At 36.1% G+C, this 27,034-nt stretch overlaps 2 protein-coding genes and 1 pseudogene across 2 annotated transcripts; 1 reads left to right on the top strand and 2 right to left on the bottom strand.

The window, feature by feature from the left end:
- Positions 1 to 1,920: 1,920 nt before the first annotated feature.
- Positions 1,921 to 10,076, bottom strand: LOC121267940 (annotated as a pseudogene).
- Positions 10,077 to 13,511: 3,435 nt separating this feature from the next.
- LOC121268397 (magnesium-chelatase subunit ChlH, chloroplastic) lies at positions 13,512 to 19,442 on the top strand. Its single transcript, XM_041172655.1, has 5 exons — positions 13,512 to 15,114; positions 15,457 to 15,539; positions 16,342 to 18,144; positions 18,383 to 18,859; positions 19,000 to 19,442. Exons 1-5 carry the CDS (start codon positions 13,710 to 13,712, stop codon positions 19,375 to 19,377), a joined length of 4,146 nt encoding a protein of 1,381 aa, XP_041028589.1. The 5' UTR covers positions 13,512 to 13,709; the 3' UTR covers positions 19,378 to 19,442.
- Positions 19,443 to 20,864: 1,422 nt separating this feature from the next.
- LOC121268396 (probable glycosyltransferase STELLO1) lies at positions 20,865 to 26,015 on the bottom strand. Its single transcript, XM_041172654.1, has 3 exons — positions 23,959 to 26,015; positions 21,953 to 22,079; positions 20,865 to 21,702 (listed from the first exon to the last, which is right to left on the bottom strand). Exons 1-3 carry the CDS (start codon positions 25,656 to 25,658, stop codon positions 21,232 to 21,234), a joined length of 2,298 nt encoding a protein of 765 aa, XP_041028588.1. The 5' UTR covers positions 25,659 to 26,015; the 3' UTR covers positions 20,865 to 21,231.
- Between the last annotated feature and the right edge of the window lie 1,019 nt (positions 26,016 to 27,034).

Below are 27,034 nucleotides of genomic sequence, written 5' to 3'. Positions count from 1 at the left end.
GGCAACTTTGAGGGTAGGAGGCAGCTTTAAGAGCACTAAATGAACAGAACATGTGGGTTGTGATATTATATATCTAAAAAATTTGATTTGTTGGTTGTAGCATTGGCCCACAGTCCTCTCATTTCTTTTTCTCGAATCTATTTGAAGTGTAAACAGAAGAACAATATATGTTAACAACTCATTTCCATGCCAACTAAAATAAATTTAAAAAGAAAAAGAAATCATGGGCCCCTAAAAAATAAATTTGGGCAAGTCAGGCACTACCTCAAGGCCCTCTCTGACGGACCCCAACAGCAGAGATTTAATAAAACTGTTCATAGCAGCCCACAAAAAAGACGATTCGGCCACAGGCCAGCAATGGCATGAAACAAAGCTACTGAAAACCACATTTGGTGCATCGACTAATGCTAGTCTGCCACCCCAAAGGTACCGCTCGGTTTGACTGTTTAGTATTTTTTTTTATTTTTTTTTACGGAATGATGAAGGAAGTGATTTTAAATGTAATGATGTATTTTTTTTTTTAAAAAATATTTAAATGTATTAAAAAATATGAAAAAAAAATACTGGGCGGTACGCCCAGCGGTAAGAGTGAGGCGGCAGATGAGCCCCACTCTTGGTGCATCACCATGCAGACATGAATTTTGGTGCGACGAGACCTAGCTCGTTTGAACGTAATTCAGGTTTGTTTGGTTCCGTAGATGATATGAGATGAGATGAGATAAAAACTAAAAATTGAATAAAATATTATTTTTTAATATTATATTTATTTTAAAATTTGAAAATTTTGAATTATTTTTGTATTTTATTTAAAAGTTTGAAAAAGTTGTAATGAACAATAAAATGAGATGAGATGATTTATAAAAATAAATCAGAACACAAACTATTTAAGGGGACGTACACCTGAAAAAAGTTTTATTTTTATTTATTTATTTTTATATATACATGGAATTGGATACATTCAGAATGAGACTTCCATTAAAGATCAAAATCAACAGTAGAAAAAAGTAAATATAATATACGAAAAATATTTCGATCATTATAACTGAATTAGGCCGTAATATATAAATTGTGAAGGAAGGCCCGTTCCCGTAGGGCCCATGCCTAAGAGGGCTGATGCCCACTCCTAAAGGGCCTAGGTCTAGGAAGACTGAACCACGAAGTCCGGGTCCGAGTAGGTGACCAAAGACCCAAGGCGAGAAGGTTGGGAAGTCGAGTAAGCACGGGACCAGCCTATCTGGGCCTGTCCATTCAGGGTTTGGGAGGATCGGGGTCTGCAAAATGAGTTACTGGGCCCAGTGGGCAACGCACCGTCACACCCCTGACCCCAGGATATCAAATCCTAGGCACGAGCTAACCCAGATCAATGTCAGGAAAGCCGGCGCACAGTGGAGCATCCCACGAGCCAAGGACGGCTCACCCGCAACCTGACATCCCCTGACATGACAGAGAGGTGGTGGCCGTGCAGACGCAGGACCTTAGAGACGGTGCAATCCCTCGCAAGGCGGCAGACTGGCTCCCACTAGGGGGACAACGAATGAGTGGTGACAGGCCTGGCATTTGACGCGCCACGATCTCCCTCGACTGGGGGCCTTACTCAAGTATAAATAAGGGGTAATCTTCTTACGGAGGGGCATTCACTTTTTGGGGTAACTCTTTTCCTGTATTCTACTTTCCTTCTCCAAAAAATAATCACTGACTTAGGCATCGGAGTGACCCTGGAGGCCACGTGAGCCTCATCTTCTTCTCAGTTGCAGGTATCAGGAAGTTTGGGTTTTGCGGAACTATTCAGGCTGCGAAACACGACATCAACATAGATAATGCCATAAAACAATGCATGACCAGCTCGATAGTTTGGACCAAGCTAGAAAACCAGCTTTTCATTAGATATTGGCTGGTTTGGTTATACAAAACTAAACTATCTCATCTCATCTCATATGAGAGCTTGAGGGAATGAAGTGCAATTCCATTTTGAGCTGATTGGATACGTCCCCACCTTCCCAAACAAGGCTCCTGTTGCATATATATATGCTTGATTTAAAGAGCATAGATATAAGGTTCTCAGAGAGCACAGAAGAAGGTACCTGCCCAACTCGGAACTGACCAGATTTAACAAAAACCAAGGAGTTCACGAACCCAACCTGTGTTGCATCAACAGATTTTAGTAAGCAAGAAACACGATTTTATGGCAGCTAGCTCGATCAATTGCACATCCAACTAAATGGCTACTCATGAACACTAGTACTGTAAACTGATATGGAAGCTTTCAGTATCAATAGTGTGTCGGGCGCAGAATTGCAAAGTTGATATTGTTTTTGACTTACCAACGGAAGCTCCAACAAGGGCTGAATCATGACTCTGGTCTCGCTTCCATTAATGGCCCATAATCGAACAAAACCATTACCAGCTCCTGATGCAGCGAGATCTTCTACACACAGTGACGGAATTGACCCAGGAACATGCTGATTGAAAACTAGAGCTTTCAGAACTTTGTTCACCAATTACTGCAGCGTGCATATCTACAGCATGTCATTAGAATATAGGCCAAAGCAGCAAGCATGATAGGAAAGAACAACAATATAAATTAGGATAGTAGTGACCCTAACTGATCTGTACGTCAATTCCGTGTATATAATTTCCACGACACGAGGCCATGAGAAACAATAGTTAATTTACGTACAGCTTTACCTTTGCAACTATTGGGGAATTTTTCACTGTCCTTTTGTTCAAGATTCTGGTTTGTAGCCAACAATGTATGAGCATTCTTGAACATGTGAACAGGCTCCTCTCGCAATATGCTCCAGAGCGCAACACTTCCATTTTCGGAGCCAGATAGGAATTCATCGTCACTAATGAAACAACAGCATTCCAGAGCAGTAGATGCTGGCCGGGCAAGAAATTGTGTCTGCATTTCTTTAATATCGACCTGATTTGCAGCGCATAGAAGTATATATGTCAAGACCAAATCTGTAACAGACTGAAAAACATATCCAGATCACTGACAAAAAATAAATAATGACACTAGCTCGATTTCTGAAAATAAAAAACTGCATTAAGAGAAGCATGCGCGCACTTATTAAGGCCCTGTTTACATTCAAAATCAATCTCAACTCATCTCAATTTTTTTAAATTTTCACACAAAATATAATAAAGAATTCAATTTTTTTAAATCTCAAAACAACTTTATCAAATTTCTACACAAAATATAATAAATAATTTAACTTTTATTCTACTGTTTACAAACCATCTCAATTTATCTCTGAATCCAAACCACTCATAGAAAAAACTGTTTATTTGTGATCAGTTATTTCTTACGAAAATAATTATTTCCTATTAAAATTAATATGTTTTTGTCGCAAATAGTCATTAATATCATAAATGATCCGTTACAAATACTTGTATTTTTAAGTGCAACAATTTAAGTTACGTAGAACAAATTGGAAAAAAGAAATGTTCTTTGTTATCGTTTCGAAGTGCTATTTTTTAAATTGGTGTGAATAACATACCTAATAAATTGTTTAAATGATATAATTTAATTTAAAAATAATTTTTAAAATTTAAATCTTACTATTTTAATGATATGAATAATGTGTTTTATATATTGACTTAAAAATAAAATAACTGTACATAAAATAATGTGATTGGAAACAATAAAAGTAAAGAGTAACATTGTTTAATTGGAAATTATGCTCCCAAAAAGTGCTCAGAGAGGAAATTAGTCAACTTATTATTTCTCTCCAAAGAAAAACGAAACCGTGTACATGATTTCGGCCTTTGGTAAGTGAAACTGCTTCATTATTATTTATTATTATTTTTTATTCATAAATGATCTAAAATTACTTCAATATTCAAAAGCAGTCTTGCTGATCAAAGTCAACGATTTACTAATAGTCAATGGCCCAGTACACATGCACTTTTCTGTTGTTGTTGACTCGTTGTCGGCAACTACGTACGTAACCGTATAACCCGAATGTCACCTCCATTAAATTGGGAGTAATGCAAATATTAAGTGTCGTGCATTACTTTTTAAAGAGTAAGATTTAATATTAATTTTTTTTATATAAATTTTATATATTTTTATTTTTAAAAAATAAATAAGCAATGTTTTAGGTATTTCATAACGGTAAATATCATTTCAATCCAATTATTAATATCCCCTCATATTTTTATTTTAAGTAAGAAAATCGATGATCAAGATCAAAAAGAGTGCTTGCCTTGTGCAACAACATTCTGTGACGACAAATTCTCAACACCCCAATCAATGGTTGACACTTTACTGCTGTGACGAAATAATACTCGTGATGATTAATGCATGCGTACTTTCTACTGTTACTACAAAAACAAAAAAATTAAGAAGTGCCGGAGTTTATATTATCTATATTTATTTATGCGTCCGTAAAAATATATTATTATTGATGCTTAATTTTTATGCAGGTAAATTATTAAATTTTTCAGCGTTTATGTTGTTACGTCGGTAATAATATCTAATTTTGGCGACGTTTAAAAAAATGCCGACAATTTATAAATTATACACCAGTAAATTAGTAGTTTGCCAGCGTTTATATTGTTACGCCTTTAATGATATATTATTTTAGCGCCGTTTAAAAAAATATAAAAAATTTATCAATTATACGCTAATAAATTAGTAGTTTGCCAGCGTTTATATTGTTACGCCGGTAATAATATATAGCTTTAGCGATGTTTAAAAAAAGTTGAACATTGATTAATTATACACCAGTAATTTAGTAGTGTGCCAGCATTTATATTGTTACAACGATAATAATATATAGCATTGGTGGCATTTAAATAAATGCCGAAAATTTATCCATTATACACCGGTAAATTAGTAGTTTGCCGGCGTTTATATTGTTATGCCGATAATTATTTATAGATTTGGCAGCATTTAAAAAAAGGCAAAAAATTGATCAATTATATGCCGGTAATTTAGTAGTGTGCTAGCGTCTATATTGTTACGTTGGTAATAATATATAGCTCAAAGATGTAAAACTATTATAAATTTATTGGTAGTTAAAGAAATATTAAAAAGAATAAAAATACTTATTTAAATTATACGAAGAAAAAAATACTCAAGCTATTACCACAAAAAAATGGAAAAAACAATCACAATGTGTCATTGCCACCACCTCTCTTGCTCAATAAACAAAGCCAATATCACAATAAAATCTTAAGAAAATTATAAAGAAAATATAATGCGTCAATATATGGTATAACTATAAATATTATCTCAATTAAGGAAAGTTGCAAATACCATTAAACTAAAATATTAATATAATTTGAGATTCTTCACTTATAATCCCATCAATCATCATCCTCATCGTTCTCTTCTTCTTCTTCTTATTCATCATTTTCCTCTTCATCATCTTTCTTTTCATTCTCTATTTGATTTTGTCCTAAAGCCTGCATATAAATTCAAATGAGGGTCCAAAAATTTCAAAATAAGGTTGATTGATATCAACTAAACATATGTGGGGAGCTCACCTGTGCATGCACGAATGTATTTACTAAGTTTCACAATTCAGTTAATTCGTTCCGCATTTTATTAAACTTTTCCTTAGATATACCATCTTTTTGCTTAGAAAGTAATAGTGAATGTTGACAAGTTTGCCTTGCAGGGGTTGGCCCAAACCCCAAACCGCGCATATGTCTAGGCCATTTTGGGCCCATAACTTTAGAATACACATCATCTGATGCCCAAGCCATGGTTCCTCCAAACCCCATTTCTATGGGACATGTGTCATGTGTTAAAATTTCCTCCATCTCAGCCTATAATAAATAATAAAAAATACACATTCTTCATCTTATAAATCCATTAACATTAAAAAGTAATAAATTTGAAAATAAACATACCACTTTCTTCTTGTCTCATCATTATAGTGGGTGTCATCCTTTCTCTTATGGGTCGTGACAAACAATGGGTTCGACTTGGCAATGCCTCAGTTGATTTTTGTTGCGTCCAATATTCTAGATTAAACACATATATTGAAAACAAATAATTAAAAAATATTCAACAATAAATAATATTAATTAAATAAATACCGCATCATGGGCATATCTTGCATAACTTTTTGATCATCCGTTGTGAACAACCACCTGCTTATTATGGCATTTCTTGTTTTTATTACATTTTGACTACAACATCACAAAGGTTATGAGAATTATGATTAAAATAACTAGTTGGTTGACTTTTTAAATCTATAGGAGAAATGCGCATGTTGTTACCATATATTTTGGATCGAACCAAAGATTGGCCAACTCCGCTAGTTGCAAGTCCATCATATTGGTACTTGCCCTTGCCACAATTTGTGTTGCAGATGTGTCTTTTTTATGAAGTAAATTTTTCTTCAATTCGTGCTTGTAGTCTTTCCATTTCTTCCCTAGGTCCCTTAGTGGCCATTTTTTGAATGCATCTAATTTGTTATCAGGAACTTTAAACTTGCCTTACAGTTAAAATAAAATTACACAAGTATATGTCTTGTTTTCTGACAAAATTTTTAAAATATACCTATTTTTTATTTTGACTGTAGGGCAAGTTTAAAGTTCCTGACGAAAAATTGAATGCATTCAAAAAATGGTCACTAAATGACCTAGGGAAGAAATGGAAAGACTACAAGCGTGGTTTGAAGAAAAAATTACTTCATGAAAAAGACACCTCTGCAGCACAAGTTGTGGTAAGGGCAAGTCCCGATATGGTGGACTTATCGCAACTAGCGGAGTTGACCAATCTTTAGTTCGATCCAGAATATATGGTAACAACACACATTTCTCTTATAGATTTAGAAAGTCAACCAACTAGTTATTTTAATTATAATTCTCATAATCTTTGTGATATTGTAGTCAAAATGTAAAAAAAACAAAGAGTGCCGTAAGAAGCAAGTGGTTGTTCATAGCAGAGGATCAAAAAGTTGTGCAAGATATGCCCATGATGTGGTATTTATTTAATTAATATTTATTCATTGTTGAATATTTGTTAATTATTTGTTTTTGATATGTGTTTAATCTAAAATATTGGACACAGCAAAAATCAACTGGGGTTTTGTCAAGTCGAGCCCAATTGTTTGTCATGACCCATAAGAGAAAAGATGGTACCCACTATAATGAGACGAGGAAGAAAGTGATATGCTTATTTTCAAATTTATTACTTTTTAATTTTAATGGATTTATAAGATGAAGAATGTGTATTTTTTTATTATCTATTACATGCTGAGATAAAGGAACTTTTAACACAGGACACAAGTCCCATAGAAATTGGGTCTGGAGGAACCATGGCTTGGGCATCATATGATATTTATTCTATAGTTATGGGTCCAAAACAGTTTAGACGTGTGCGCGGTTTGGGGTTTGGGCCAACCCCTACAAGGCAAACTTGTCAACATTCACTTCCACTTTTTAAGCAAGAAGATGATATATCCAATGAAGAGTTTGATAAATTGCGGAACGAATTAACTGAATTGCGAAATTTAGTAAACACCTTCATGCATGCACAAGTGAGCTGCCCACATATGTTTAGTTGATATCAATCAACCTTATTTTGAAATTTTTGGACCCTTATTTGAATTTGTATGTAGGCTTTAGGACAAAATCAAATAGAGAATGAAGAGTAAGAGAAAGATGAAGAAGAGGAAAATGATGAAGAGGAAAAAGAAGATGAAGATGATGAAGAAGAAGAGAACGACAAGGATGAGGATTGAGTGAATTATTAGTGAAGAATCTCAAATTATATTAATATTTTAATTTAATGATATTTGTAACTTTTCTTAATTGAGATAATATTTATGGTTATGCCATATATTGACACATTATATTTTCTTTATAATTTTCCGAAGATTTTATTGTGATCTTGGTTTTGTTTATTGAGTAGGAGAGGTGGTGGCAATGACACATTGTGATTATTTTTTTCATTTTTTGTGGCAAGAATTTAAGTATTTTTTTCTTTGTATCATTTAAATAAATTTTTTTTATTCTTTTTAATATTTCTTTAACTATCAATAAATTTATAATAGTTTTACATCTTTGAGCTATATATTATTACCGGCGTAACAATATAAATGCTGGCACATTACTAAATTATCGTCGTAAAATTGATCAATTTTCTGTCTTTTTTAAATGCTGCCAACGCTATAAATAATTACTGGCATAACAATATAATGCTGACAAATTACTAATTTACTGGCGTATAATTGATAAATTTTTAGCATTTATTTAAACGCCACCAATGCTATATGTTATTACCGGTGTAACAATATAAACACTAACACACTACTAAATTACCGACGTATATATAATTGATCAATGTTCGGCATTTTTTTAAATACTGGTAAAGCTATATATTATTACCGGTGTAACAATATAAATGTCGAAAAACTACTAATTTATCGGCGCATAATTGATAAATTTTCAACATTTTTTTAAATGCCTCCAAAACAATATATCATTAAAGGCGTAACAATATAAATGCTGGCAAATTACTAATTTACCGGCTTATAGTTTATAAATTTTTAGATTTTTTTAAATGCCGCCAAAGTTATATATTGTTACAGGCGTAACAACATAAATGCCGAAAAACTTAATAATTTACCGGCATAAAAATTAATCGTCGACAATAATATATTTTTACCGATGCATAAACAAATGCCGGTAATTCTTTTTTTTTTTTTTTTTGTAGTGGACTGTACAGTACGCATGCATTAATCATCACGAGTATTATTTTATGCAGATTTACCTTAATATGTTGTCGTGTACGGGCATCCCACAGATGAATATGTCGATCTAAAGATCCACTTGCTAAATATCGCGTGACCATCGACGGAGCTTAGTGCTAGTGCTAAAACGTGTCTACTATGCCTTAAAGCTTAACCTTTTGGATCCTTGGCTCCATGATGAACCATCAGTACTTGGTCTCTAGGCCACTGATATTTTTCTCCTTTTCGACTATTTACATCCCAATGCAAAATAGTGCCATCCTTGGAAGCTGAAAAACCCTTAAGAGTCATCCTCAGATAAAGCCACGATAGTGACAAATTGTCGGTTCTTCACCAACATCTGGAATTTATCAGTAATTTCTGGCTTTCAAACCCTGAGATTTGCATGTATAGCAAGTATTATAAGCATGCATCCTAAACATAGGGGTCATAGACAATAATCTTCAAAGCAAGGCTAGCTAGTACAGTGTGTTAAAAATATTCTTGATCTCTTCGAATAAACCGAGCAATTAATTCTCGAGTAGCAATAGTCGTTGTAAAATTGAACGAGATAACGAAATCCAATATATGTATGCATATATGTATACATGTATAACATAAGAAATCCACCCTTGCCATATACTGCTGTGTGAAGGATCAAAGCGACCTCAAACCAATATATATATATATATATATATATATATATATATGCATGCAGTCTAGATTAGGTCATGAGGACTCAGATTATGGATACCATTTTAAGAAAAAAATCTGGTACAAATTCGCAAGCATTGAAATTAGAAACTAGTATTATAAATCAGGAGTTAAAATAATGAATGCCTAGATGCCACTACAAGAAAAATAAATATTTGTGATATTTTTTGTGACAAAAATGATTATTTACTATGAAAACAGAGTCATTTTAACTGAAAATAATCATTTTGTTGGTAATAACCGATCGCAAATAAACAATTTTTTAGTGCGCAATGGCTTGGCGAACATGGCTAGTCCGCTTGAGCTGCTCCTGTTGCAAAATCCTCGACATGACACGTGAGTCCTTGATCTCGCCTTCCGTACCACTCTCATCCTTGTCATCCTCCTTTACTTTCGTTGCAATTATCCGAATATTCTCCAAGTATGCCATCGATTCTCGCCCGCAGTCTCGACCTCTTCCTCCACCTGTTCTACCCCATATTGACCTTTCTCCAAGTGGGAACCTAACAATCCATAGTCCTCATTCGAGTCGCCGCTATCTATCACATCATTGTCATTCTCAATCTTCCGCCACTTTTTCTTCGACTCCGTGATGAAAAATGGGTCCCGTGAAAATCGTTTGCTCTTTCTTGCTCCACCTTTTGAAGTGAACACTTTCTTCTTCATATTCACAAAACAAATTAACCCCGGCCCTAGGACTCTAGGAGACACTATGGGTGAAAGAGAAAGAGAGGTTTTTGCTTGTAGCTTTGGGGAGTAACTAGGGTTCCGCGGCTGATTATATCTAAGATCTGAGGTCACGATGATCTCATATAATGCAAGGAATACTGAATTATAACCTACGTGCGGGGATATCCTTAAATCTTGATTGATCAAACACGTGAAACTAAAAGGGAAACCCCACCCGATCTAATATGATGGCAAAACGTCCGACCCGAATTCGGCTAAGTTGGATCGAGCTAGCACTTCAATGAAAACTACTTAATATATGTCTTAAAATAAATATGATTAGAGATATAAAATTATAACAAAAAGATTAAAAACAACATATATTTAACAACACAAACACAAAGTAACTTAAATTATCCATGAGTTTTTTCTCATCTATCTTCAATAATAATAATGATAACTTGCATGTTTCTTTGTCTAATTGTGCTAGCTGTTCAACTTTTGGGTAAGCAGAAAGACGCGTCTTTCGTAAGGGTGTAACACTATCGATTTGGACCGGAAAAACTAATCGGATCGGACCAATAGTCTTATTAGTCGGTCTCAAAGTATGTTTTTTTGGACCGGACCGAGATCGATCGAATGTATATATATTTTTAAATATTATATATATAATATATTATTTTATATAGTAGTTGTATAAGTTAATTATATAATTTTCATTCAAAAAATTATTATTGACCATATATACAATCAAATTATCATTAATCATATATAAAATATAAAAGACGTCACTTAATATTAATTTTATTAATTTTTTATATTAATTTTTCTTGTAAAAAGTAAAAGAAGAAAAAGACCGAATGAATCGATCAAACCAATGACTAACGATCAGCTCTGACAAAAAAATGGACTGAAATTTTAGCCTTTAGGCTCATGACCTCCCTCGAACCGGACTGACCGATTATATCCCTAGTCTTTGCGTCTCCTCTTTGTGCTTTATTTCCTTCACGTTCAAGTAGAGTTTTGGAATAAAGTAGAGTTGGCCGGAATGAAGTAATACTCGAGTGTGTATATTATATATATTTGAAGAGAGAGAGAAAAAAAGCATAAATACTCTCCCACCAACATGCATGCCAAAATAAACCAGATCGCAATTAAACCATCGTCTAGAGTACTGAACGCTCTTAGCTTGTTCCCTCTTCTCTCTACACCCCTAACTAATCAATTGCCAATTCAAACACTTGTTGATCATCACGTACATGATGAATTTTCTGTTGCAGCCTCCGCCCAAAACTGATGATCCACCTCTAACAGTGCTAGCCTGGAGAAATGGGCTTCGCGGAGAGCTAGCACTTTGGACTTTGGAATGGGTGGGTTTGGGAATATGTGCAGGCAGCAGCAGCACCTGATCGATCCCCTCCCTAAATATGGGAGTTGCTAAGGCTACCGCAGAGTCCTTAAAGCAAAAAGGCAGGCTGAAGCTGCTGCAGTTAGAGGCCTTCTTTGTTGATGCCCTCTTTATAATCAATTTTTGACCTCTGGCTTGGAGGTCGAGGACATGATCATTATATATTTATTCTTATTTTAAATTTGAATGTTTGCTTTATTAGATTTTGTTTAGTTTTACAAATTATCTCAACCCATCTTATATAATCATTATAATTTTTTTAAATTTCTACATAAAATATAATAAATAATTTAATTTTTTCAAATCTTAAAATAAAAATAATAAAAATTATATTTTAATAATATTTTATTTAATTTCTAACTTTCATCTTATCTCATTTGCCCAACGGCGAAAGAAAGCATTGCAGTCAAGAGTTCTGACATGATCTTTTGACCTGATGAGCTCCACATACGGACAGTATGTACACCTCCTTATATATAAGCATATGATCTTCCAGAGAATATATATATATATATATATATATATATATATATATATATATGTCCCTCTGATATATGAATCATGCATGTCATGTTTCCGAATATCTATTTTGGCTAAAGTGCGAATTTACGAACTAGACATACAACAAAGAAAGAAAAAACGAAGAAAAGGGAGGAAAACATTGGAACTTTTTTTTTTGTTGGAGAAATGATGATCTCTTATATATGGATGTAATGTGTGCAATGCCATATATATATATATATGTATGTATGTATATACCGTCTCATAATATGATCATATTTTATAACCTCGTTATGTAATCAATGACTTATATATAATTTGATGTTATTTCTTAATATATCACTTGGAGGAAAAGGGAAAAGGATGGCCATATATAACTTAATTAATTGATTACCATGTTACTTAAAATACTAATTATAATTAAGCTCATTTTGTGCATCATTTGAATTCTACTTTGAATTTTCAGCGGATCAAAACCTTAAATATTACGATCGATGTCATCTAGAAAAAGGTCTCTCAATATGACATGTAAACATTCGTATTCATAAGTCTGCAATTATTTTATTAAATCATTAACGCATTGAGATATATAAATTAGAGGTTTGTTAGGTACAAACGGTTTGGCATACTAAATTACGTACCGACGCTGATATAATTTTTTTATTGAAAAAAAATAAAAAAAAAATTTTTTTGAGAGAAGATGAAGGTCTTCTGTCTTATGAAAATTATTTTTATCTTTAATTTGTACTGTTTTATTAAATAGATATCTTACGTGTCAGTATCGATAAGTAATTTAATATACCAACTTACTTGTAAAAGATTTTTTTTATAAATTAATGGAGGAAGAATAAGAATTTGATATGATTTCAGTAATTAAATGGGCTTTGTTGTAACTGAACTGCCCAACCAGCATATTTTCTTGTTCAATTTAAACCTTACAAGGCCCAAAAGTCCAAAATCAAGAAGAGAGAGAGAGACATAAAAGACAAAGAGTGGGTTTTGGAGTTAGAAAACTTGACATAAAACAAGGGCCTGGTCCCATATGTTGTCATGTCAGAGAAAAAAAATCAGTTCCCTTTCACTGTGAAACACAGACTCAAGAACCAGAATCTTTGAAGGGCAAAAAAGCCCACGTCGCAACCATAGAAAATATCATGTCCTCTCTTTCTCTCATTAATTATCATCGCGGATTATCCTCATCATCCTCCACACTCCCTCTCTCCCTCACCCCCTATGGCACTTTTGGGTAATCCACTCCATCCAATCAGAACGCAGGAAACTCCATCGTAATGAACCCAACGGATATCATGAATACATCCATGAGCCATCTCTCTCTCTCTCTCTCTCTCTCTCTACGTAAACAAAACTGGACCTCAAAAATAACATGAGTCGAAGTTTCCTTTACTTTTTGCCACGTGTGTCTAATTCCCACCACTAAACCGAAAAACCGACTGTTTCAATTCTCGTCTCTTCACCACCCTTTCGCTTGGCCTCCACTCGAAGATATAAAACTCGACCCTTTTACCCCCCTCCGAGAAAAAGAAAGAAGAAACACTGAAACTGAACCCAAAACAGAGAGAGAGATTTAGAGAGAGAGTAGAGGAGCAGACCAATCTCTTCCTCTCTCTGCAATTTTGCTTTCTTTCTCAATTTTCTTCTCCACGATTGCCAGTCGGACAGAGTGGGAAAACCAGTTTTCTTGATTTATATCTTCCCTCTGAATGGCTTCTTTAGTGTCTTCGCCATTTACATTACCTACCTCCAAAGCTGACCACCTTTCATCTCTCTCCGGGAAGCATTACTTTCTTCACTCTTTCCTCCCCAAGAAAACCAGCCAAACCAACTCAAGTTCATCCATCAAAGTGAAATGTGCTGCAATTGGCAATGGCCTTTTCACCCAGACCACCCCCGAAGTCCGTAGAATTGTCCCAGATAATAACCAGGGCCTTCCAACCGTCAAAGTCGTGTACGTAGTCTTAGAAGCACAGTATCAATCATCCCTGACGGCCGCAGTCCAAGCCCTCAACAAAAACGATAGGTACGCTTCCTTTCAAGTTGTGGGTTACTTGGTTGAGGAGCTTCGCGATGAATCAACCTATAAAACCTTCTGTAAAGACCTCGAGGACGCGAACATTTTTATTGGGTCTTTGATTTTTGTTGAGGAGCTTGCTTTGAAGATAAAGGATGCTGTGGAGAAAGAGAGGGATAGACTTGACGCAGTGCTGGTGTTTCCTTCAATGCCTGAGGTAATGAGGCTAAACAAACTGGGTTCGTTTAGTATGTCGCAGCTCGGGCAATCGAAGAGCCCGTTCTTCCAGCTCTTTAAGAGGAAGAAGCAGTCTGCTGGGTTTGCAGAGAGCATGTTAAAGCTTGTGAGGACTTTGCCTAAGGTTTTGAAGTATTTGCCTAGCGACAAGGCTCAGGATGCTAGGCTGTATATACTTAGCTTGCAGTTTTGGCTTGGTGGATCACCGGATAATTTGAAGAATTTTTTGAAAATGATTTCCGGGTCTTACGTACCGGCGCTGAAAGGTACTAAGATTGAATATTCAGACCCAGTTTTGTACTTGGATAGCGGGATTTGGCACCCTTTGGCTCCTTGCATGTATGAGGATGTGAAGGAGTATTTGAACTGGTATGGAACTAGAAAGGATGCTAATCAAAAGCTTAAGGATCCAAATGCACCGACAATTGGTCTGATTTTGCAAAGGAGTCACATTGTTACAGGGGATGAAAGTCACTATGTGGCTGTGATTATGGAATTGGAGGCAAAAGGAGCAAAAGTAATACCGATTTTCGCTGGTGGGCTTGACTTTTCAGGGCCAGTGGAGAGGTATTTGATCGATCCGATTACTAAGAAACCGTTTATACATTCGGCGATATCGCTGACGGGCTTTGCGCTTGTTGGGGGGCCCGCGCGGCAGGACCATCCAAGGGCTGTTGAAGCACTTATGAAGCTTGATGTGCCTTACATTGTTGCATTGCCTCTGGTATTTCAGACAACTGAGGAGTGGTTGAACAGTACTCTGGGGCTGCACCCAATCCAGGTAGCTTTGCAAGTTGCTCTGCCGGAGCTAGATGGAGGCATGGAGCCCATTGTCTTTGCCGGTCGGGATCCTAGAACAGGCAAGTATTGCTTCATTCCAAATGATGCTTTTGGCTATTAGTATTTACGTTTACTGTCATTGCCTAGTATTTACGTTTACTGCCACTGCTTTTATAGTCTATTTAGGTTAACTCGTCACCTAGGAGATGCTGTGAGAATAAGCAAACAACTTTTCCTTTTGTTCAAGTTTTACTTTTAAACAAGTAGAAGATTCAGAGTCACTGTAACTAGAAAATGAATTTAACTTCAAATGCTTTTGTTAACAAGATGAAAAAGTTTATCTCTGCCTTTTCTTTCCATCTCGGACCCCATCACAGACACTCCATTTATAAGGGTTAATGAACTGTTTATCGTGATTGCAGGAAAATCACATGCTCTTCACAAGAGGGTGGAACAACTATGCACTAGAGCAATCAGATGGGCCGAACTGAAGAAGAAATCAAAGGTATATTTGTATTTGTGCTACATACTTTTCTCAACTGATAATGACAATTTGTTTTCCTAGATGACTTATTGAAATCTTTCTTTATCACTTGAACCCCCCCTTCCCCCCCCCCCCCCAAAAAAAAGAAACACACTCTGTTTTAGGAGTTTTACTCTAGAAAAGCTTATACTCTAGTAGTTATTAAAACAGAAACTTTTTGTTATTCATCCCTCACTGATGGAAATCAAAATTATTATAAATCCAAACAAAAGTGATGAAAATAATGAAAAGGAGATTAAGTCAATGTCAAAATTATCAACGTTGCTTTAGATCCTCTTATCACACTAGCTAATTTTCTAATCTATATTTACCACTGAATGAGAGGGAGAATAATAAGTTGTTCTTTGTTACCATTTCAATCATGTAAGTACACACCTCATTGTATTATATTCAAAATCTCCAGAATTGGCCATGAATGTCATGCTTAGACAGTTTATTAGAGCATGGTTTGGATGTAGACAATAATGAAGGATTAACATGCCTTTCCTCCTGAACTATATGATTACCTAGAATTGGATTAGTTGCAGAGCGCGTGTATAAGATTATTCTTTCCTTTATCTGGTCTGTTTCATATTGTAGAAAATCCTCAGCCTTTGGATTCTCGCTTAGTAGCTGCACTTTGTAATATTTATTTGCCATGTAATTGAAGCTTCATGAGTAAGTAGTGTTTATGTTTTATATTATGCGGAGATTGTGCTTGAACACAGTTAGACTCTGTACTACTGAGCTTCTTGTGATAAATGCTTTTTCTTGCACTGTGCAGGCAGAGAAGAAGCTAGCGGTAACTGTCTTCAGTTTTCCTCCGGACAAGGGAAATGTAGGAACAGCTGCTTACCTTAATGTCTTCTCCTCCATCTTCTCCGTTCTGAAAGAACTCCAAAGAGAAGGTTACAATGTCGAAGGCCTGCCAGAGACTTCAGACGCCTTAATCGAAGATGTAATTCATGACAAAGAGGCTCAATTCAGCAGCCCAAACCTAAACATTGCTTACAAGATGGGTGTCCGTGAATACAAAAGCCTGACTCCCTACGCCACAGCATTGGAGGAGAACTGGGGAAAACCACCAGGGAATCTGAACTCTGATGGAGAAAGTCTCTTGGTATATGGAAAACAGTATGGCAATGTCTTCATTGGTGTTCAGCCCACATTTGGCTATGAGGGTGATCCTATGCGGCTATTGTTCTCCAAATCAGCTAGCCCACATCATGGCTTTGCAGCATACTACTCTTTTGTTGAGAAAATTTTCAAAGCTGATGCTGTTCTTCATTTTGGCACTCATGGATCTCTTGAATTCATGCCTGGAAAACAGGTGGGAATGAGTGATGTCTGCTACCCTGACAGTCTGATTGGGAACATTCCAAATGTCTATTACTATGCAGCTAATAACCCATCCGAAGCAACCATAGCCAAGCGCCGGAGCTATGCCAATACCATTAGCTATCTGACTCCTCCAGCAGAAAATGCTGGGCTTTACAAGGGCCTTAAGCAGTTAAGTGAGCTCATCTCCTCATACCAATCCCTTAAAGACACTGGCCGAGGGCCACAAATTGTCAGCTCAATCATCAGCACAGCTAAACAATGTAATCTTGACAAGGATGTGAATCTACCGGATGAGGGAGAGGAAATATCGGCAAAAGAACGAGATCTTGTGGTTGGAAAAGTATACTCTAAGATCATGGAGATTGAATCTCGCCTTTTGCCTTGTGGGCTCCACGTCATTGGTGAGCCTCCATCGGCCATGGAAGCAGTTGCGACGCTTGTTAACATTGCTGCATTAGACCGTCCTGAAGATGGAATTTCATCTCTCCCAGGTACACTAGCTGAGTCTGTAGGAAGAAATATAGAGGAGGTTTATAGAGGGAGTGACAAGGGAATACTGAAGGATGTAGAGCTTCTTCGGCAAATAACAGAGGCATCACGTGGAGCGATTTCTGCCTTTGTGGATCGAACAACTAATAAGAAGGGCCAAGTTGTTGATGTGGCTGATAAACTGAGCTCAATCCTTGGCTTCGGTCTTAATGAACCATGGGTTCAGTACTTGTCAAGCACGAAATTTTACCGGGCTGATAGGGAAAAACTTAGAACATTGTTTGTTTTCATAGGAGAGTGTTTGAGGCTGGTTGTGGCTGATAATGAGTTGGGAAGTTTGAAGCAAGCATTAGAAGGAAAGTATGTGGAGCCGGGGCCTGGTGGTGACCCGATCAGAAACCCTAAAGTGTTGCCAACAGGGAAAAATATTCATGCACTCGATCCACAATCCATTCCCACAACAGCAGCTATGCAGAGTGCCAAAATCGTGGTGGATAGGCTGATTGCGAGGCAGAAGGCTGACAATGGGGGAAAGTATCCTGAGACAGTTGCACTTGTATTGTGGGGAACAGATAATATTAAGACTTATGGTGAGTCCTTGGCTCAGGTGCTGTGGATGATTGGTGTGAGGCCAATTGCTGATACATTTGGTCGGGTAAACCGGGTGGAACCAGTAAGTCTTGAAGAGCTTGGAAGGCCTAGGATTGATGTTGTTGTTAATTGCTCTGGAGTGTTCAGAGATCTCTTTATCAATCAGGTATAATGCTAATCGTGATTCATGTTTCTTTTGGATGTTTATTATTAAATAAAAGTACATGAGTAGACATAATCACCAAGCATGCCTCAATAACCTCATAATTGATCTGTCTTGTGAACTACTAAATGGTGATTCGAGGTTTTATATTTTCTCACACAAAACAGCCAATTTTCAGAGTTTGGCGCAGCTTTTGATAAACAATTCTCTGTATTCTGATGATGTTTTCCTTTGTTCACAGATGAATCTCCTCGACCGGGCAGTAAAGATGGTAGCTGAACTAGACGAGCCGGAAGACCAAAACTATGTCAGGAAGCACGCACTCGAACAAGCCAAAAGCCTAGGAATTGGGGTTCGAGAAGCTGCAACTCGGGTCTTCTCCAATGCCTCGGGATCCTACTCCTCTAATATAAATCTTGCTGTGGAAAATTCTTCGTGGAATGATGAGAAGCAGCTCCAGGATATGTACTTGAGCCGAAAGTCCTTTGCTTTTGATTGTGATGCCCCTGGTGTAGGCATGACTGAGAAAAGAAAAGTCTTTGAGATGGCTCTGAGCACAGCTGAGGCCACGTTCCAAAATCTCGACTCCTCAGAAATCTCACTCACTGATGTGAGTCACTACTTCGACTCAGACCCAACTAATCTTGTACAGAACCTAAGGAAAGATGGAAAGAAGCCTAATGCATACGTAGCTGACACCACCACAGCTAATGCCCAGGTGAGAAATTTTGTTCTTCCTCCTTAATTTCATATCAAGTTCTGAGTTTTCTCAGGCATTGACTTTCTTATCATACTGCTGATAATGAGAAGACTCATCCATACTCTACAACTAACCTTTTCAAATTTCATACAATGCAGGTACGTACACTTGCTGAGACTGTGCGTCTTGATGCACGAACCAAGTTGTTGAACCCCAAGTGGTATGAAGGAATGATGGCTAGCGGGTACGAGGGAGTTCGTGAAATTGAGAAGAGGCTTACAAATACAGTTGGGTGGAGTGCAACTTCTGGCCAAGTTGACAATTGGGTCTATGAAGAGGCCAACTCTACTTTCATTCAAGATGAAGAGATGTTGAATAGGCTGATGAAGACAAATCCAAATTCCTTCAGGAAGTTGGTGCAGACTTTCCTGGAGGCCAATGGACGTGGGTACTGGGAGACTTCTGAACAGAATATTGAGAAGTTAAGGCAGTTGTACTCAGAAGTTGAAGACAAAATTGAAGGGATTGATCGATAAACTGTAAATCTGACTGTTGGGAAAAGATTGTAAGTGCAAATATCAGAGACAGACGATTTCCTTTTCTTTCGCTCTCACTGTGATAAATAGATGTAATTTCTAGGAACATTTGCAACGTGAATTTGTTTATCCACTTCCCGCGGTAAAATAAATTCATTTTCATGGATCCTTCTTGGGTGTTGTTCTTGCAGACCCCAGTCCACGCAAGAACCAATTCTGCAAAACAGATTTTGGCAGCCATTGTTGCTATTGCCTTTACTTGACGAATTATTAACAACCAAACCTTTGTAATCACGTAAATATCGTCTGGTTTAAGTGTCATTATCAAAATAATTACAAAAAAGGATATAAAATTCTTATACATTCCGCTACAGACCAATCGATCACGATCTAAGTACTGGTACCTGAATTCCATGTCTTATTGGTTGCCCCGGCTCCTCATCTAGAAAAATTGAGGCATTGAGGAGAGCTAAAAAAATAAAAAATCCCCATCCTATTTTCATCAATCGTAACGGTTATATCTAAACGTAGAGTACAAATTGTCAAAAAGCGATAGTTTGGAATCTAAATTAGCAAGTTTTGATAACTTGCATTTTCGATCTTGATTTAATCATTAATGCTCTGTCCCATCTTATTTTCACAAATCTACGGCTAGAGCATTGCCAAGTCTAAATTTTGACTAGAATTTGAAGTCAAAATTTTTGGAGAGGTTAATTCATATTGAACTAGTCATCCTAAAATCATAATAATAATATAATATTATATATTTTAATAATATTTAAAAAAATTAATATTTTTTAAATACACTTCTACTAATATTAAAATTTAATATTTAATATTTTGTATTAATATTAATATTTAATATTAATCCACATTGTACGCAATACCGGTTTTGCGAACACCAAATTACAGCAAAGCCTAGAGAAAACAATGCTTGAGTTGAGGTGAAATGTACCCGGAGAGAAAAGCTGGATGGAAGCGGGCAGAGAGAGATAGAGAGAAGAGCAAGGGAAAGAGAGAGGTAGTTGAATTGAAAAATCATAAAATATTGATTTGGTCCTTCTACAGTGACTCTCCAAGTATGACTAGGGCCCTAAATTACTGTAACTCAAAATTTCACAAATATACTTTTGGCTAGTCCAATATATGAGATTTAACTCGAAAAAAGCTAAAATTTAGATTTCACTGGCCAGTAACGTAGGGTGCAAGTTGTAAAAAAGTGATTGTATGGAATGCAAATCAAAAAGTTTCGATAGTTCGAGTTCTTCTATTTGGAAGCCGGTAGCACCATTTACATCTGGTGTACTTCACACCTGCTTGTAAATAGAATTGTCCAAAAAAGAAGACAAGGTATGTGCACTTGTATTGTCATTGGTAGCTGCGGTTTAGAGGACATGGGTACTTAGATGGTTGAGTTATCTTGAAGACCCATATTGGTAAGTCTCACCCGAGCTTTCTATCCCAAAAGTTTTTGAAAAGGAAAAACATAGACAAGATCCAATGTATGATTTACAAGAATCTGAACCATCTCAATCAAAAACTTTGATGGTCAATGTTAAATACATTTCTCTTTTCAAATATTCAGGAGGAAAAAGAAAAAAAGATTACAATTTTCTGTGAAGGGATCTCCAATCAAATAATGAATCGTACAAGGCAAATATACATAAATGGAAAAAAAAGGAAAGGAAAAGAAAGAAATTCCCTCCCCCTCAATAAATAAATAAAAAAAAAAAAAAAAAAAAAAAAAGACATACAGTTTGGTGTAGCAGCTAACAAAAGTGGATATTTCTTGCTTCCTCTCTCTCTCTCTCTCTCGCTCTCCTGCTGTTATGTCCATATCAAATCAAATCACCTTCAGACTAACTCCATTAGGAGAGGGTCACCTTCTGCCATTATTCTGATCAACTTTATGAAGTCTTGTTCGCTTGACACATTCCACGGATGCACTGCAGGTACTTGAGCGGAATATAGGGTTGAAGAATCATTTGTAGGTGGTTTTCCCTTGTAGATCGTTGTATCAAGCACTGGGTCAAAATTCTGCGGTGAATCCATCGATACAAAGAACATGGGTACTGCAACCTTTTGATGGATTTCTAGACTGCCCACCAGATTAACAAGATCGACAAAATCAGCTACAAAGCGCCGGGGAATGTAGAATACTTCAGAACTGCATATTCCAATGCTCTGTACATTTGTTATGCTTTCCTTATAGCTGACCTGGAAGTCAGCTGGCATAGTGCTAACAACCTTCTTTACAAAGTCTGCTTGTTTTGAAAACCAATCTGAGTTGTCACTGGCTGACACAGTAGTCCAAGACTCGGAAACCTGAATCCCATTGAATTTGTTAGCGGCCAGCAGGTGAGAGAGCACTTGTAACAATTTTCAGTAGACAAACTAATCAGCTTCTACCATTGGTAACATAATTAACAATACTTCTAGGGTTACTTATAAAAAAAAAACACTCCATTGAAACACAGCATATAAGTTTTAGAGTCCATTAAAATTCGCACGGTCCCATTTGCCTCAAGGGAACAGGGGCAACAGATTGCAATTAGAGTATTCAAAGTTATATTACCTTATTGGTGATCCACAGTTTAGTCTTATCTGCCTGCACCAGATTCCAGTAATTAAGAATGGTATCATCCTGAAGAAATAAAAAACCTTCTGCACTAGTGTATCTCTCAAAAATCTTAGGCAGGTGCCTGAAAAAAGAATTAGACAATAATTAGGCAACCTGATTATGAAATTTTATAGAGATGGGTCATCTTAACCAACTAAGATCCAAAAATTGACGACATAACAATAACGCATGGCTAATACTACAAGAAATTTACAATATAACAACCCAAGGTTGCTTCTGAGGGACCTTGGATTTAATGACAAGCAAAAATCAAATTTACATTTATTAAAACTGAACTAAGAAAGAGGGAAAAGAGGAAGGGGCTAATTAGTTGATAACAAAACTTTTACACAAATACAAGTAAACCAATGAGAAATCAAATTTAAAAAAAAAAAAAAATGAATTCTGGAATTTGGGGAGTCGGCTTCTGAAGCTCTCCACAACACTTGCATCTTGTGTTAGCATACAATTCTGACACAAGATATAGAGATCACAATCATGATAGGACAATTCTTGCCAAGCAGCATTAACACTCCTTAAGCTCCCAAATTAGGGGTGTAGAACCGGATCCAAATCTGGATATCCGGGTTTTAAAAACTGGGCGGTTATCCGCCCGGATAAGCCCGAAAAAATCCGGGTGATAACTAGATGTAAACCCAGATATCCAGGTTGTAAACGGATATCCGGATTTATTACCTTTTTTTTTTTGCTTTTTTTTTTAAAAAAAAAAAATAGACTTTTCAAAACTTTAATGTTTTTATAGTACTATTTTTTTTAAAATTCAGATATCATCTTTAATATCCAGATTTTCTTAAAAAAATATTTTAAACAGTTTTTAAAAGGTTTTTTTTTTAAAACCTTTTTAACAATTCAAAGGCTTTTTTTTTTTTTTATAGGCCTTTATGTTTTTTTATTTTTTTATACAAAATAAATAATAATACATCAACACACACAATACATGCATACTACATATTACATTGTTGATTACATCACAATGCAAAACATCAATTTACAAAGAACAAAATAAATAATAATACATCACAACAATATCAAGATGTTATTAATGTTGATCTTCTCCATCCATTAATATTATTGTAGTGCATATGTACCACGCATGCATGATTTTTATATTAATGTTGATCTTGTCCCTTGCATTCCATGCACAATGAAAAAAGACATTTCTTTTTCTTTTTTGCTTTTGAATCCAAAAGAGAAGAAAAAATCTTAAAATAACTCCTAGTTTTGTAATTAGAATAATATAATTATGGAATCATATATCAAAGCTTAAGTTCGATCCTTATGTGCTCCATACAAACCAAAATAATCTCTTTAGAATATAATTTTTGTATATTATTTTTATTTTGAAAAAATTAAAAAAAAATTGTGTTTTTTTTTTTAAAAATAAGATCCGGTTACGGATAACAGGTTATATAACCGGATCCGTAACTGGGTCCATACCAGATCTGGTTTCATCTTATCTGCCCGGGTCCAATTCGGGCAGATAACCACTCGGATTCACCTGGATTTCCGGGTTCCGGACTGGACAGGGAAAAAAATCGGGCCCAGTTGTACACCCCTACCCCAAATTGACTTCATAATTGCATCTTCAAATACTATTTGCCTCATAACAGCATTTTCAACTCACATCCAGAAGCATTATTCCAATCCAATAACATTTGTATGTTTTCATTATTGTTCTAACGTCCACAACTGTCAAATTTTTTACATGATTTCCTATATTGATGAAAAGCTATTGCCGTAAATTGCAATTAACCTTAAATTCTGTATCAACAATTCACATGGAATAGTATATTGCAGCATCCTCTATCTTTTTAAGTTGTCAGTAATCATAAGAACACGATATAAAGTAATATTCTATAGTCTAACTAAATGCAAAACCAAGAAGTAATGATAGTAAATATAGATACACGAGTGGTACAAAGTGCATGATAACAGCTTACTTGTATAGCTGCTCCAATTGGCCTTCCTCAACAGCAAGGTCTGGGTTCTTCTGTCCTGACAAAATAATTACTGTTTTGAAGACTCGACCATAAAGCAATCTCCATTCAAGTGCAGTACGTTCCACAGGTCCACTGCAATACAAAATAAGCACAACATTCCCAAAAGTCTTCCTCCACCGAATCAAATTCGCAATCTCATAGTTCACTGTCCCAGTTTCCTCAACCCCAAGATGAACAGATGGCAACTTTTGTGGTATAAATTCTTTCCTATCCCCCTGACCAATACTTGCTCGTGGCATATCCAATTCCAATGACATTAATCTAGGCTGCCTGTAACCAACTGCAAGCAAGTCCTGAAGCCAGGCAGCAGTAAACTTTACATCCTTATCAGTCCAAAACCCCTCCTCTGCCATTGCAAAACTTAATTGCAAAATCTTTTCAAAAAATCTATGCTCATTTGATCTCCATGAAACCAGGAACTTAATTAAACGACCTACATTCACGTGAAGATCCTTCTCTTCTGAAAATGGGTATGCTTCAGTTCTATCATTCCGATGCACCGTAGGGGGGTAAACTACAACATAACCACCAATTTCCCACAAAAGTCTTTGTCCCCAATATCCTCTCAATACATCAGAAGCCATTGAGCTAATGGAAACAGGAAGCATCAACCCCCAAAATGCTGCAGAATGGTAAATTGTATTAAAAGAATTAACAGGCACCATTATTCCCTGCGGGAAGGCCACCTTTGGGGCATGCTCATCAAACCTAATATCCAACGCTTCCAAACCTGATTTCCTAGTAAAATAAAACATGGAATCAACATCAGGCAGCCCATTCGAGATCCCCTGCTGAATAAACTGCTTTCCGCCAAATACTTCAGTGTAATACTCTTCATGTTCAACTTCACCCACGTTCTCCAGTGGTAGCCCTCTGGGCCAAATCGATCGCTGCCCGAAATGGATATACGGGTTTACAACGGTTCGATTTGGGTTGTCGTGGCTATACTGCAATATAACCTCTCGTCTAGCACCCTCCCCAACCAATACTACATCAAAATGCTTACCTATATCCCCATCAATCACATCACCGCGATCATCAGCGTCGAAGATTTTCTTCGCACCGTGTTGGATCGCAAACAAATATCCAACAGTCTTCCTAACATACGAATCATAAGGAAGAAAATCCACAACACGAAAACCCAAACTAGCTTGCTGTTCCAAAGACAGAAAAATGGCACCTTTTAGGCCCCAATCGGAAGGTGTTTTGGAGTTCCCGATTGCGAGGACTTGCCAGCCTCTGATCTTGACGAGGTTGCGGAGCGAATCACTGGGATAATTGGACACTGAGACAACGATCCACTGCTTGGTTCTGAAATTCGCGTAGGGTGAGGACTTGTCGGTGACGGGCGCGATGGCATTCCAGTTAACTTGTGGGAATTCGATCTTCTCGAGGTTCTTGGACTGGGTTTCGAAGCAGAGAAGGGAGGCAGTGTCGCCGACATTGCGGAGGAAAAATAGAGCGGCGACGGTAGCGATGAGGAGCAGGACGGTGAAGATCTTGTAGAGATTCTCGGAGACCCATGTGGAGAAATCGAGGCTTTTGGCCTCCGAGAAGCGATTGGGGTGGAGCGTGGGACGGTTTCTGTCTCTGATCTGGGATTTTGGAGATTTCGGAGTTGAACCCTCTTGGACCAACATTGGACCCCCAAAACCTTAAAGCACCAGTACTACTAAGCTTTGACTCCCGAAGCTGAATTCTCTCTTCCTCTCTCTTTGCCTCACTCAGAGAGCTTGTGGCCCTCTCTCTTTGACTCCCCGTAGAACATGGCAGACTCAGTACGACATCTCCTGGCCGGCTAAACTCTCTCCCTCTCTCTCTCTATTATTTCATTTCATTGGTAGTGTCGAGTGCTGTTGGCTTGCCGACAGGTATGGCTTATTGGTTGGGTTTTCTTAAGCTTCAATGCATGAACTGCTTGTAGTTGTAGTTGTAGTTGCGTTGTTTGGTTTGGTGGGGGCGGGGCCGCGCGCGGGGTCGGGTCTCTGTCTTGTACCGTGTGGTTTCTTATTTTAGATGATGATTGTGAAATATTTCTTTCTTCTTTTTATTTTCTCTTTCTGCTTGCTATTTTACAGTACGATTGGCTCTGTTTGATACACTTAACATCTATTTTATTTTATTTCATCTCATTATTATATTTTTTTAAATTTTTATATAAAATAATAAAATATAATAATTTTTTAAATCTTAAAATAATAATAATTTTAAAAAATAATATTTAAATAATATTTTATTCAATTCATTTAAAATTATATCATATTATCTTTTTATCCAAACAGTTAGGACACATTTTCAAATGGGATCTTCAGAAATTTTCTAATCGAATTGTCTATCATTCAGGAATGATTCTTCGTGCGAGCTACTCGAATTGTCTATTATTTATTAATGATTCTATTTAGTTAGCATGAACGATATACTATCTACTTGGTTAATATAGTAGAATTTGACTTGTAAAATTCATTTTTTTAAATTTATATTTTAAATCAAATTATTGTGTTTGGGTAGTGAGTTATTTTTAAGTATTATATGAATAGTAACGAAAAAATAATAAAAAAATAATAATAAAATATTAAATAATAGTAAATAATAAATAAAAAATAATAAATAATAGTGAGTTATTCTTTATAGGAACTATGTTTGAATAATAAAAGTGTTTCATCTCCTTTCATCATTACAATTTTCTCAAATTTTTACATAAAATATAATAAAAAATTCAAAATTTTTAAATCACAAAACAATAATAATATTAAAAAATAATATTCTAACAATATTTTATTCAACTTTCAATTTTCATCTCAACTCACTATCTAAACGGCACCTAAATCATTTTATCAATGTGTAATGTGTGTGTATAAATATAATTTATCTTCTCATTTGGAAATGCATTGCATCACATCTTATTTCGTCTTATTTTCTAAACGAGACCTAAATCTTTTTCTGTTAGTGTCATCGATGAATGATGGTATTCATTTGGGAGTAGTAGGTGGTGAGGTGGGTATAATCATTTAAGTAA

The sequence above is a fragment of the Juglans microcarpa x Juglans regia genome, chromosome 5S, assembly GCF_004785595.1.
Source record: "Juglans microcarpa x Juglans regia isolate MS1-56 chromosome 5S, Jm3101_v1.0, whole genome shotgun sequence".
NCBI classification, from domain to species: domain Eukaryota; kingdom Viridiplantae; phylum Streptophyta; class Magnoliopsida; order Fagales; family Juglandaceae; genus Juglans; species Juglans microcarpa x Juglans regia.
This window is presented reverse-complemented; position numbering and strand designations above follow the sequence as displayed.

Excerpts from the sequence above, each read along its gene's own strand:
- LOC121268397 (XM_041172655.1), top strand. The coding sequence starts at position 13,710 with ATGGCTTCTTTAGTGTCTTCGCCATTTACATTACCTACCTCCAAAGCT. Across the intron at positions 18,145-18,382 it reads GAGATCTCTTTATCAATCAG|ATGAATCTCCTCGACCGGGC; the intron begins GTATAATGCTAA and ends CTTTGTTCACAG. Across the intron at positions 18,860-18,999 it reads CCACCACAGCTAATGCCCAG|GTACGTACACTTGCTGAGAC; the intron begins GTGAGAAATTTT and ends CATACAATGCAG.
- LOC121268396 (XM_041172654.1), bottom strand. The coding sequence starts at position 25,658 with ATGTTGGTCCAAGAGGGTTCAACTCCGAAATCTCCAAAATCCCAGATC. Across the intron at positions 22,080-23,958 it reads CAATTGGAGCAGCTATACAA|GCACCTGCCTAAGATTTTTG; the intron begins GTAAGCTGTTAT and ends TTCTTTTTTCAG. Across the intron at positions 21,703-21,952 it reads AACTGTGGATCACCAATAAG|GTTTCCGAGTCTTGGACTAC; the intron begins GTAATATAACTT and ends AATGGGATTCAG.